The sequence below is a fragment of the Typha latifolia genome, chromosome 1, assembly GCF_019914945.1.
Source record: "Typha latifolia isolate L0001 chromosome 1, TyphaL0001v2, whole genome shotgun sequence".
In the NCBI taxonomy this organism is placed as follows: domain Eukaryota; kingdom Viridiplantae; phylum Streptophyta; class Magnoliopsida; order Poales; family Typhaceae; genus Typha; species Typha latifolia.
In genome coordinates this window covers 17,407,973-17,420,685 of record NC_133086.1, presented here as the reverse complement: position 1 = coordinate 17,420,685, position 12,713 = coordinate 17,407,973, and the positions used below count along the sequence as shown (strand labels likewise).

General features: G+C 39.9%; 3 protein-coding genes across 3 annotated transcripts; 2 read left to right on the top strand and 1 right to left on the bottom strand.

The window, feature by feature from the left end:
- Positions 1-3,384: 3,384 nt before the first annotated feature.
- On the bottom strand, positions 3,385-6,621 carry LOC140794410 (uncharacterized). Its single transcript, XM_073146465.1, has 2 exons — positions 4,041-6,621; positions 3,385-3,948 (listed from the first exon to the last, which is right to left on the bottom strand). Exons 1-2 carry the CDS (start codon positions 6,619-6,621, stop codon positions 3,539-3,541), a joined length of 2,991 nt encoding a protein of 996 aa, XP_073002566.1. The 3' UTR covers positions 3,385-3,538.
- Positions 6,622-7,754: 1,133 nt separating this feature from the next.
- On the top strand, positions 7,755-10,609 carry LOC140780458 (uncharacterized). Its single transcript, XM_073126035.1, has 3 exons — positions 7,755-8,272; positions 8,939-9,183; positions 9,981-10,609. The coding sequence occupies exons 1-3, from the start codon at positions 7,818-7,820 to the stop codon at positions 10,235-10,237; spliced, it is 957 nt and encodes a 318-aa protein (XP_072982136.1). The 5' UTR covers positions 7,755-7,817; the 3' UTR covers positions 10,238-10,609.
- A 959-nt stretch (positions 10,610-11,568) lies between these two features.
- On the top strand, positions 11,569-12,120 carry LOC140794321 (uncharacterized). Its single transcript, XM_073146357.1, has one exon. The coding sequence runs from the start codon at positions 11,569-11,571 to the stop codon at positions 12,118-12,120; it is 552 nt and encodes a 183-aa protein (XP_073002458.1).
- Positions 12,121-12,713: the final 593 nt, after the last annotated feature.

Here is a 12,713-nt window from a genome sequence, read left to right as displayed (position 1 = left end):
CTTAAAATTGAAAAAAATATGTGAAAAATGTAGCGTATGATCTAGTTATCTTTCTCATTCTACCTCTACAGTACTAATTCTCTGGACCTGATCAAAGGACTGATGACACGAGTAGGTTGAGTTAGATTGTGGTCACCCATTGCACATTCATGTCAGATGGCACAAGATCCCTGAATCCAGTTTGGGTAGCTAATGCAGAACCAGACCAGATACAGGTTAGGCCTTTTCTGAGAGAAGCGATACAGGTTAGACTTTACCTCAGCAGTGTAGTTTTCATGCAAGGAAGACATGGTTCAGCAGAGTTTTGGACTATTTTAAGTCGGAACACTCAACAATATACTCAAGGAGGTGAGTTACAAACTTATATATGAGATTTGGTGATTTCTAATCAATGTGGATGTCATATATGATATTTTGTATATGTACATAAATTGTTATCCAAGTTAATGATTTATTTAACATAAATCGCTTTCTCCATCAGCAATTTTAGATATGTAGATAGGAAAACATAACGATATATAAATCGCTGGATATTTCAGCTTTTTCAATAGCAACCCTTTAATTTGCTAAGGGTACTAAAGACCATTTGTCGAGCTAGCTATTTTTATTTAAAAAAATTGTTATCTTGGAAAACGATTTCTCTTGACGAACTTAAATAGCAGCCATGTGGACTAGAAGAAATCACATGATTTCGCAGGTAAGTCGGCGACTCACCTATCTTGTACAATGTTTGGTGTGCAAGTGCAAATCTAGATAGTCAAAGACTCTGGTTCGGCACACTGGTAGAACAAACCATTCAATATGTCTGCATCTGAGGAAAGAATATGACCATAAGTGGATGCACGAAATTTTCTTATGGGCCATCGTTCTTATGGGATTGTAGGATGCAAAATGTCTCTGTAAGTTGTGAGGCAATCAGGCAATTAACAGTTGCATTTGTGAATAGGAAGCTTAGCTTAGTGCAGGTAGTGTAGATCCCACTATCTTCTCATCTCTTGACTTTTGATTGATAATGACTATAATGATTAAATGGAACGGAAGAAAGTCAAATGTTTGTAGCACGAACACTTCTCTTTTTCCATGGACATGGACAGCAAAACCAATACTCCTCTGTAGTCCTGTCTCAGCTTGTTGCTAGCTTTCTCTGAAGTCTTGTATATCCTCATTATAGGCCATGTACAAAATTCTTCCGACAACAAGACAGGATTAAGCACCACCCGTTTCGGCACTGCTGTTTAGCCTCTTTCAAATTTTTTGAAGTGTTAATTCTATGTGGAAAGTATGCAACTTTTGCATCAGAAGTAGTACAGTGTGGGAAGATTATTTGTGCTGTCTGTGAACCCCAGAATTTTGATGGATCTCTGTACATGGTAATGCTTATTATAAGAGAATCAAGATTAATATAATCCTTTTCAGTTGTTGCAGTAAATGCGCAGCACTCGATGAAAATCCACTCACCATATCTATGAAGTAAGCCAATACGTAACTTTCTATTATTTAGATTTCTGCCACTATGCATTTGCTTGCTTGTCTCTGTACCTATTGTATCCTGACCTTTCTGCATACATTAGATAAAATCCTCTCTGTCCACAAATATATAGATCATACTGCAAGATCTCTGACTTCGAGTACCAATTATTTGTAATTCCCGCATCTTAAATTTGCTCTCATATCTGAACGTAGTTAACTTGGTAGAATTTAGAATTATTCTGCAATCAAGTGCCCAAACAGAATGCTTTCAGGCCTCACAAACATGGACAAAAGATCTTCCTGTGTCCTTGTCTACATAGTGACAGAAGCAATGAATGCCAACATGTTGATATAAGAATTGTGGATTGAATGGCCCACAAATTGCACTCGCACACTATGCACATCATTTTTTGGTCTTTGTTGGCTGAGCAAATATCAATCACATGCTGAATTAAAGCATAATGAGGGGACCCAAAATTTCCTTTTTCACTATCTGCTGACTAGCAGATATTGTGATTATGGAAATGCTTGTGTCTATACTTCTTATTTCTATTCAATAGGAGATGGACTCTAACCTTCTTTCTAATTGTAATGGGTTAGGCATAAGTATGGTATCCTTATCTTATTTCCTTGTAGAATAGTACTGATAAGTGGTGAGCTTTGGGATAAGGCTTGCAATTATATTATAGAGAAAGCAAATAACATCCTACATTTTGACCTCAGTAGAAATAGACCCCTTCTTTTTATTATTTATAAATAAAGCTTCCTATTTGCTAAAAATATAACCAACATCACCTGAATTTAATATATAATATTTTGTCATTTCAAATAATATTTTTATATTTTTCTGAATTACTTTTATATGACTCCTATAATGCGCCCTTTAGGTTAAACAATATTAATTTTGGATTGGTTTATTCCGGTATTCAGTACTTAGACATGATTCTAATATTTTAGGGGCTCGATGTGATTCTATTTTGCTGGAAATCAATATTTTGAAGACTTAATTTGCTTCTATAATTAAGTTAACCTGATGATCACTTGGCTCTATAGTTTCTAACAGATAGAGGACTTTATCTGTAAAAAAGAAAAGAGAGGGCTTGATATGTAAAAATGTATGGTGTCATTTTCTCAATATGATAATATGCTTTAGTTCTCTAGTTCAGATATCTTAGCCAGATGCACTGTAATTAGCTCTGATTGGAAGAGGAAGGCAATTTAATTTTTGGAAGCTTATTAAAATGCTCAAAGACTCAACTAGCAGACTTATCTCTCCTTTTGGTGGGCAAGATGAGGTATGATTTGTCCCTGTTAGTGCATTAAACTATCTGAGGGAATCATCCAAAGATCCACGCATGCTGCAAGTTTACCAAAAGAGAATATTAAAGGAGTCATTATAGTGGCAAGGACCTTAGTGACTCTTTTAAAAGTTTTTCCATTTTATTTTTCTGGGAGAAAAGACCTTAGTCATTGGCTGGAAGTGATGAAGGTTGGTGGAGTTCTTTGCTGCTTGAGTAATAATACAAATGAATCCAATGCACATTTTTGTGTTTTACTGCATTGTGATTGGAAAGAAAATGTAGAGAAATCTTGCATTAGGTTCAACCTTTTGAGACATGTCACCTTTTCTAACCAGGCAACATTCTCTTCATGCTGGTGATCATTGCGAATGGTTAATATATTAAAACTTCTCCCATATGCAAGAACTTTTTGAAAGATTGTGGAAGGCCATATCTTGTTTGATTAAAATTATGCATGTTGGCTATGAGTGAATCCCTTCTTTTGGACCACTAGATTCCTTGTGCTGCATATATCTTTGCTCTAGAAAGCCTATAGGACTATTTGATGCTATATCTACACAATTTCTTCTATGTGCTTGATCTTTTGGGTTGAATTGTTGCCACAGAGTTCTTAGTAACTGAGAATATTATTTGTAAATTCTTGATGCAAATATACCTTAGAGTAAGTACAGAAAAAGAAAAAGAAATGGTCTTTGTATAAATCTTACAAAAGAATTTTATTTGAATCTCCAAAACCAAATAGAAGGGAGCCCATTGTAATCTGCTACTCATTCTCCAATGGTGGAAGATGACATGCCAAGGGAAGAGGCAAAAGTGGCAGTTGTGTCACCTGAAAGGTACCTCTTCAAGCGATCCAAATCATCAGCTGCATCCATCATTGTGGGCCTGGTGGATGGGCTCTCCTGGGTGCAGAGGAGGCCTAATTCCAGCAACTCACTGATGGCTGCCTCAGACATCCTCTTCACCTCAGGTGTTTGATCTCTCAGCATACTAGCCAATCCTGAATCTATCACCACGTCCACCCTCCCATTGTAGTGGCTTTTTACCCATTTGTGCAAGCTTAGTCCTCCTTCAAACATCTCATCTGTGGGTCTCTTCTTCGTCACCGTTTCAAGGACGACGACGCCGAAGCTGTATACGTCGCCCTTCGTCGACGCATTTGAGCCGTATCCATACTCTGAATATTAACAAAGATCATAGAATTGAAATAAAGATACAACTGGTGATATCTACTGTACTTCCAAAGTAAAGCAATATTAGCAAATGTACCTGGTGCTATGTATCCAATGGATCCACAGAGCAAGTTTGCAGTAGAAGCACCAACATTATCTAGTGTAATGGTGTTTCCTCCTCCAACATTGGCCACCAACCTCGAGATCCCGAAGTCCGAAACCAAAGCAGTCATGTCGTCATTGAGAAGAACATTACTAGGCTTCAGATCACAGTGTATAACTTTCACAGGCGAGTGATGGTGCAAATATGCCATACCTTCAGCTATGTCACTGCAAATATTCACCCTCTGTATCAAGCTCAGTTCATGATTTCCTGAGTAGAGGCAGCTCTCAAGGCTACCATTTGCCATGAATGGAAGAACCAGAGCTTTAAAATCTGGTAGACTACATGCTGTTATAATCTTCATTAGATTTCGATGCCTAATTCTCTTCAATACTTGGCACTCTCTGCTGAAGCTCTTTGTCGAGTTCCCTGTTTGAAGTTGCAAGACTTTAACAGCTACAACTGTTCCATCTCTTAACATCCCTTTGTAGACGCGGCCATAGCTACCGGCCCCGATCAGCCTTTCCTCACTAAATTCTTCGGTCGCCTCTATGAGTTCTCGGTAGGTTATCCGCGGGTAGTTTGACTTCATTACCGGGGACGAGCCGCCAAAAATATCTCCTCTAATGGTGATAATTCTCTCTCTGATCTTTCTACCGCCAATAACACAACATACTGTTAGTAAAAAAGCTATTACAGATGCACTGGCACATACTATAACTAGAAACTTGCGGGAGTGCAACCGTCGTTGATGCGTGTGACATGTTAACAACCAGCAGAGATGTGGATTGCCAACGTAGGAAAGGTTGCTGAATGATGAAAAGACTCCGCCCACTGGAATTTTGCCACTGAAGTCATTATATGAGAGATTCAAAAGGGTTAAACTGGTGCATTTATTAAGGCTCAAGGGTATCTCCCCAGACAAATAATTGTAAGAGACATCGAGAACCTCGAGGTTTTCGAGATACCCAAGAGATTCAGGTAGCCTCCCTTGTAGTGAATTGTGTGAGAAATTGATGAGCTTTAGCTCCACGCAAGCAGAGAGTTGAGAAATGACTCCACCACTGAGGTTGTTTGATGAGAGATCAATCTCTTGGACCTGATCCATCATGCTGAGCCCTATTGGCAAAGGACCTTGAAGCTGGTTGTGTGAGAGGTTGAAGTATATCTTTGCAATCCCTGATACTTCCTCAGGTATCCTCCCTGTTAGTCTATTATATGACAAGTCTAGCTTGTTCAAGCTCATGCAACCCCCAAGACTAGCTGGTATTTCTCCAGATAGTTGATTCCTCTGCAGATAAATCTCACTAACTCGACTAAGATTTCCAATACTGACCGGAATCTCGCCGGACAATCTATTGCTTGATAGATCAAGAAGACCCATTGAGCTAATATTTCCAATCTCTGTAGGTATTGCGCCACTCAAGAAATTATTAGACAAGATCAGCCGCTCTAATATCGGAAACCGGGCGATTTCCGCCGGAACCGATCCATTTAAGAGGTTGCTTGACAAATTCAACAGCGTAATGTTCACGAGATTGCCGATGTCGGGCGGTATTGGCCCCGATATCATGTTCTCTTCGAGGTTGACGATCGACAAGCTCTTGGTGACATGGCCAACTCTTCGAGGCAACCGGCCGCCGACGCCTAGCCCCGCCATTTCCAGCTCCCGTAGGACCGAGCAGTTTGAAAGCGCGACGAAGAATGGCTCGAGGTTAGTGTTACCGTCGCTGCTGGTGAAGTAATTGTATGACAAGTGAAGGTATTCTAGGTAGTTCATGTTTGATATGAAGTCACCAGGCAATTCTCCTGAAAGATGGTTGTTTTCCACGTCCAGTTGGTCTAGAAACGACGAGTTTGAAAGCCACAAGGGGAGTCTTCCGCTCAAATTATTCAAATAAAGATTGAGCACTAGCAATACTGGTAGATATATACCAACTTCGTTTGGTATCTCACCTGAGAGACTGTTATCTGAGAGATCTATAGCACCCAACTGAGTGCAATTGCGAAATATAGAAGCTGGAATTTTCCCTACAAGATAATTATTGCCCAGGTTGAGATAGCCAAGGCTACCAATCGTAGCAAGAGACTCCGGAATCTGGCCGTGTAATTTATTGCCGGAGAGCTCAAGAATGAGGAGGCGGCGCAGGTTGGAGAACTCGGGAGGGATGTCTCCTGTAAGGAGATTCTCCGACAAGTCTAGCTCAATGAGACCGGTGAGGTTCGCGAGGGCAGGGGAGAGTTTGCCAGCGAGAAGCCTGCGGCTGAGATTGAGATGCGCCACGTGGAGCCGCCGGCGGTTGCACGAGACGCCCGTGAAGTTGCAGACGTCGGTGGACTCATTCCAGTTGTAGAGGAGCGATTGAGACTGCAAAGTTAAGGTGCTCTTGAAGGTTAGAAGAGCGGACTTTTCTTGCAAAATTAATGCACGGCGATGGCGGCCGAGGAGTGAGGCCTCATTTGCCGACGCAATGTGCTGGAGAAGGAGGAGGAGGATGGTGTGCTTCACACCCATGAAGGTCATCATTCTCGTGGGCAAAGGTAGCGAGGTAGGAGTAGCTATGTCTTTGTCCATGATGCCTCTCCACTTACATGCATGGCTTCTCCACTTAGTTGGGTAGTAGTTAATTAATTTTATGTGCAACTTTTCTTTGTGAGGAAAGGAGTGTCTAATCCGTAGCTAGCCTTTAACTTAGAGAGGGAGAAAGAGCTAGACCACAAGATAGATATGATTATGCTATACAAGTTGTTAGGCTTTTGTGTGTGGGTACAATATACATATCAAGTGGGTGCTGACTGCTAGAATGCACCTCCAAAAGGAAGTGCTGAAAGAGATGGATAGGAGTGATGGGATTTTTAGGTACAGTGGGGGTTTGCAAGAATGTTGGAGAGAAAAGCCTGCAATGAGCCAATGAGTGAGCGAGTAGCAGTGCCACCAATGAGTGGTGGTTTACATAGGACTAGGAATGAGTAAATTGGGCCGTCCGATCGAAGCCCAGTTCGATCCGGCCCTTGACACAAAGCCCGTAACCCTGCCCAGGCTCGACCCTTTTAAACACTAAAAAAAAGCCCTAATCCGCATGTCCTCCTCCCTCCTCGCCGTTGCCTCCTCTTCTTCTCCTTTTCCCTCCACCGCTCGTCTTTCCCGGTTTCGCAATCTCAAGCTCGGCCCGAAATCCTAATCCGATCAAAATAGTTGGGCTCATTAGCATTCGGGCCGGGCTTACATAGAAAGGCATATTATCTCCCTCTCCCTCTCCCTCTCCCTCTACCTCTAGTCCATAAGCAAAAACCTCAACAGTAGCTCTGCCTACAAAACCCTTGGAATCCGATCTCTAGAGGGGTGTGATCTAAGTGGTAACTCGCTCTCTTCTCTCCTCAATCGCTCCCCTCTCCCTTCAATCCCTCCCCTCCCTACAAATTGATTGCTTAATTTCTAGATTATTCGATTATGTTTTGCTCTTTGAATTAGCTTTATTTGCTTTATTTGTGTCTCGTTTGCTGGGGAATCCTTTCTGGGTTCTGGGTTAGTTCATACCCTTGCTGTATATTAATTTTTTTAAGCACAATTTTGATAGAGCAATCGGTAAGTTCGTAGCTTTTTAATGAGATATCTTATAGCTTATTCAGTTAACTATTCTATTTTGCATGAATTATTCCTCTTATCAGTATTGAAAGTCTAATCTTTGGATTATTCTTTCTTGGCAGGAATTATAAATATATATATATATATATATATATATTCTCCATATTCAATAATTGTATATCATTATGTCAATGGTGCCCCTTGATTCATCAAAAAAGATCTCATTTCAGCGAAAAATCTGTGACGGGGATTTGGTTATTGTCTATGAAAGGCATGATAACATGAAGGCAATCAAAGTTTGTAAAGGTTCTGAACTCCAAAACAGATTTGGAGTCTTTAAACATTCTGATTGGATAGGAAAACCTTTTGGCTCGAAGGTGCTCAGCAACAAAGGTGGATTTGTATATCTCTTAGCCCCAACTCCAGAGTTATGGACCTTAGTGCTTAGCCATCGGACTCAGATTTTATATATAGCAGATATTAGCTTTGTCATTTCCTACTTGGAAATTGTCCCAGGCTGCCTGGTTCTTGAGTCGGGCACAGGAAGCGGTTCTCTTACAACTTCTCTTGCCAGAGCTGTTGCACCTTCTGGGCAGGTATTCACCTTCGATTTTCATGAGCAACGTGCAGCTTCAGCTAGGTAAGCCATAAAAGTATGGCCACTGAGTGACTGTAGTTATATATTTTCTTATGATATTAAATTAAATATTCATAATACTGTCTCATATTGTAAAGTTTGGTTAATTTAGAATATAAAGACTGGGTAAGCAAAGAAAAAGGTATCTGAAAGAACATAATTTAACTCTGAAAAATAGCTTAAGAGTAGTGTTAATAAAGTCAAGCATATATGGGAAAAAGAGTTTGAAACATGTATAAGTGCCTCCACGAATCAAGGATTAAGGTTCTGCGAGACACCTGTGCTTGCAGTCTATCAGCACACACTGTGCACAATATAGTCATATTGATGCAAGATTTTATGCTCATAGTGCTCATTTCCAGGTTACATCTACACATCTTTTACCTTATGAATCCTCATAGCCATCTAACCATATGCTTATTAGTGTAATGTTGTATTATTTTTCTGGTAAGGTCACTAGTTATCAAAAATCTGTGTATAGTCATTCATTAATGCTTCTTCTGTCACTTATGCAAGTGATTCCTAGGTGGCATTTATGCTGTACATAGTGGAATATGAATGATGCTACTCTGGAACTCTCTGTCAGGTGTCAATAACTTATTTTGCCTGCCTAAGAAGAGTGACATTTGTTTTTGGTATTTAATAAATTTTTTTCCTCCTTGTCAACAGGGAAGACTTTGAGAGAAATGGTTTAAGCAGTTTGATCACTGTTAGTGTTAGAGATATCCAAGGGGAAGGATTTCCCAAAGAATATAGTGGATCTGCTGATGCTGTTTTCCTAGACCTCCCACAACCTTGGCTGGCAGTAACATCTGTTGAGACAATGTTGAAGCAAGACGGAGTTCTGTGCTCATTCTCCCCATGCATTGAGCAAGTGCAGCGCACATGTGAAACTCTGCAGTCAAGCTTTACAGGTTTGTTCCTTTTTCTTTTATCCCTCTCCTTTTCATTCCTTTCTAGGATCAATTATTTTATTACTTTATTATATGGGAACAAAAAGAGGGAAACTAGAGTAACTACATTGATTTGATAGAAGTTGAATGGACATATTCATAGTCCAATTATAAGTCTCAAATTCAGTGGAATATTGTTACATTTCTTGCACACCAGCCTCTTCTCTAATATTAACAAGCTACTGGAAGTGTCAAATATATATCTCTCCAACCCAAATAAGTGGGAGTGTTATATCTACTTTTATTTAACTCAATTTTTGGGCTAATGGATATGATGGTTCAACTACCTTTTCACTGTTCTTGTGTTTGATTTATTTCTCTAGACAAACTCTTTCTGCCATATGTTTGCTTAGTTTGAGGTCTATGAAATTTCAGCAGGATTGGCATGCCCCTATATGATACTTAGGTGAAACCAGTTAGAAGCTGGCTTCCAAGGCTTCACATTGCTTTGAAAGAACTTTTTGCATCATTTTTTATATCTCAAGGGGTTGAAAAATCAATTCTCATGCCAACTGAAAGTTATTTATTTGATCCTTCCATTGAGAATTTGAGACTTCTTACCCCCTCAATTGATAGGATAAAGCATCTCTAAACTTGTCAGTGCACAAAGACTAGATCACTAGAAAATTACGTTGTTGTTACAACACCTATGATTCAATGGAACACTGAAGTGCATAATTCAATTCGATCAGTCCACCGTAAGTACCTTAATATTGTTTCAAATTTTTTGGCTTACTGGTTCTTATGCTTATGTGCAGATATCAGGACATTTGAAATTCTTCTTCGTGCCTACGAAATTCGAGAGTGTAGACTAGAGAGTAGCACAGTTGAAGAGGGTGTCACCACTGGTCCTCTTCCTCAGAAGAGAAGGCACTGCTTGCCAAATGGGAAGAACACTGGTAGCTTAGAGAAAAATGGTTCTGTCATGGTTAGGCCTTGCAGCAGTGCAAGAGGGCACACTGGTTACTTGACATTTGCAAGGCTCAAGGTGCATGAGTATCAATCCGGACTCTGAAGTAGGTAAAGGAAATCACCTGGATCCGTCCAAAGGTGGTCCGCCATGCTTGTTCACATCGAACATCAAGAACCAAAAATCATTTCAATTGCAGAAGGGAAATCCTTCTAGCTTCAGGGAATGAATTCTTTTGGCTAAAAGATTTTGTAATCTTCCTCTACACAAGCATTTGTAAGATCTATAATCATAATACTCGGGTATGCAACTTGTTAATTATTTATTGTAATAGAATTGTTTTGTCGGACTATAATCTTGCTAGACTCTAGAGCAGTCTGTTCAGTGAGAATGTGAATGAAATTATGACAAGAGTGGTCGTGCAAAAGACAGCGAGATTAATAGGAATTGTTGCATCGTGAGGCGTTTATGATTTAATTACAATTGCTTTTTTTTAAATAGCGAGATTAGATTTTTAAAAACTAAATGTATGTAAATTTTATAGTCGATATGTATTTTTTTATAACAATAAAGTGTAGGTAGCTTACACAGACTGTGCACTACAATCTAGTATTGTTAATTAAAAATATAATGTATTTAGTTGCGAAAGGCCCCTTCAACGGTTGGAAAAATAATCTTTGCCCTTAGAGATCGAAGGGTCGATAATATTAGATGACATAAGTCATTCTTTTGTTGTTATTGTTGTAGCACTTGGCTTCATCTCGTGTAATGGGAAAGAAATATATACACAAAATGATCCCCCTCTGACCAAAACTCTTTTAATGTTGCTTTATCTTACCAATCAATAATGATGGTTATGAGATAGAGAGAGAAACTAGTAAGAGATAAAATGATGCCACATCTTATTTATAGAATGTTTACTAAATGTTTGTGGGTATAGCATTACTCTATTTCATCTTTTCTTAATAGAGAATGAAATCAAATTCATTGTTGGAAATGATCATAATTCTTCCAAGTAATAACTATGTGACTATGTCGAGCTACCGAAGAAGAAGGTAACAAATGAATTGGTTGATTTACTGTTTAATTATCACACAATCGTATCCATACGGTTGATTTGCTTCTAAAGATTAGTTTAGTATTTGCATGAAGTTCGACTAATGATCCAATTATGAATGGACCAAATATGCGATCCACCAAATCCGGCCTTAAATCATAATTTCCACAGTTGCAAATCCAAAAATATCATTTTTAGGAGGAATCTAAATGGAGATTTTATGGGAACCAAGCATTACTCGTTTACTAATCCCTCCAAACCTCCTGACTAATTCCCTTCCTCTGATCGACATGATATCAAAGCTTGCCACTTTTACGTCACACTATAATCAACTACATATATATATAGCACCACCACTCCAACCTCAGAACTCAATCCAATGGCTTGCACCACCACCGCCGGCGCCGCCGCCAAGCCCCTATACGTCCTCCTCCTCCTCCTCTCCCTCTCGCTTCCCCGCTCCCTCGCCGACAAGGAATTCCTCGACTTCACGTGCTCCAAGATCCGCCACCCCAGGGACTGCGTCTCGGTGCTTAAATCCGATCCCCGCAGCTTTGCCGTCGACAACGTCGCCGGACTCATGAACATCGCGTTCGACATCACCATGGCCGGCGCCGACGCCACCCTCTCCAATATTGATAAGCTTGCGAAGCAGCACCCGGGCTTGTCGGAGGAGACGGCGCTGAGCCAATGCTGGACGCTTTACACGAAGGCCATTGATGATCTCAAGGAAGCAAAGGCAGAGACGTCGAAGAAGATGTCGAATGACGCTGCGTTGGATCTCATTGCTAGCGCACGTAAGGCGTCTAGGAAGTGCGAAGAGATGTTCAAGAAGTTGAACGTGGCGTCACCGATGTCACTGGAGAACAGGATGATGGGGAAAAGGTGTGGAGTTTGCTACGGTCTAGTGTTTTTCCAATCTATTGATTAGTCTATCTACCATATATGGTGACCGTAGCGAAATGGTATAAGCCTTCGAGATAATTATTTAACATTGCTTTCGAGAGAGTGAGTGAGTGAGTGAGTGAGTGAGTGAGTGAGAGATGGTTATTTAATGAGTACTTGCATAGCGGTTCAACGTGTATCTTGAATAAGCTCATGAGGCGTTAACGTGAATGGACGTGGATTGTGGAATATATAGGCAGCCTTCTTCAGCAACTTTTATTTCCTTTTCCTTTTACGTAGCAATGTTATTTACGACTCACAGGATTGCTAATAAGAGGGAATTATTGATGAATAATTAATCTGATATCATTTATTATAACTGTTGATGAAAATAAACGAACTTATGCTTTTTTTTTTCCTAAGAAAATATTGAAAAGCGTACCGAATCTGAGCGGATAGATCCAATTGCATACTATCTCATAAGCTTGGAAGTGAGAAATCGTCGAGAAAAAAAAAAGAGAAAGTGGACAAAGGCGACGGATTTAGTAAAGAGGTGGCCAAATAAAGAGACATAAGAATAAAAAGAAAAATGCAAGGAGTCTACAACTATGGCCGTCAAAATAATCGAGTTGAAAGGAG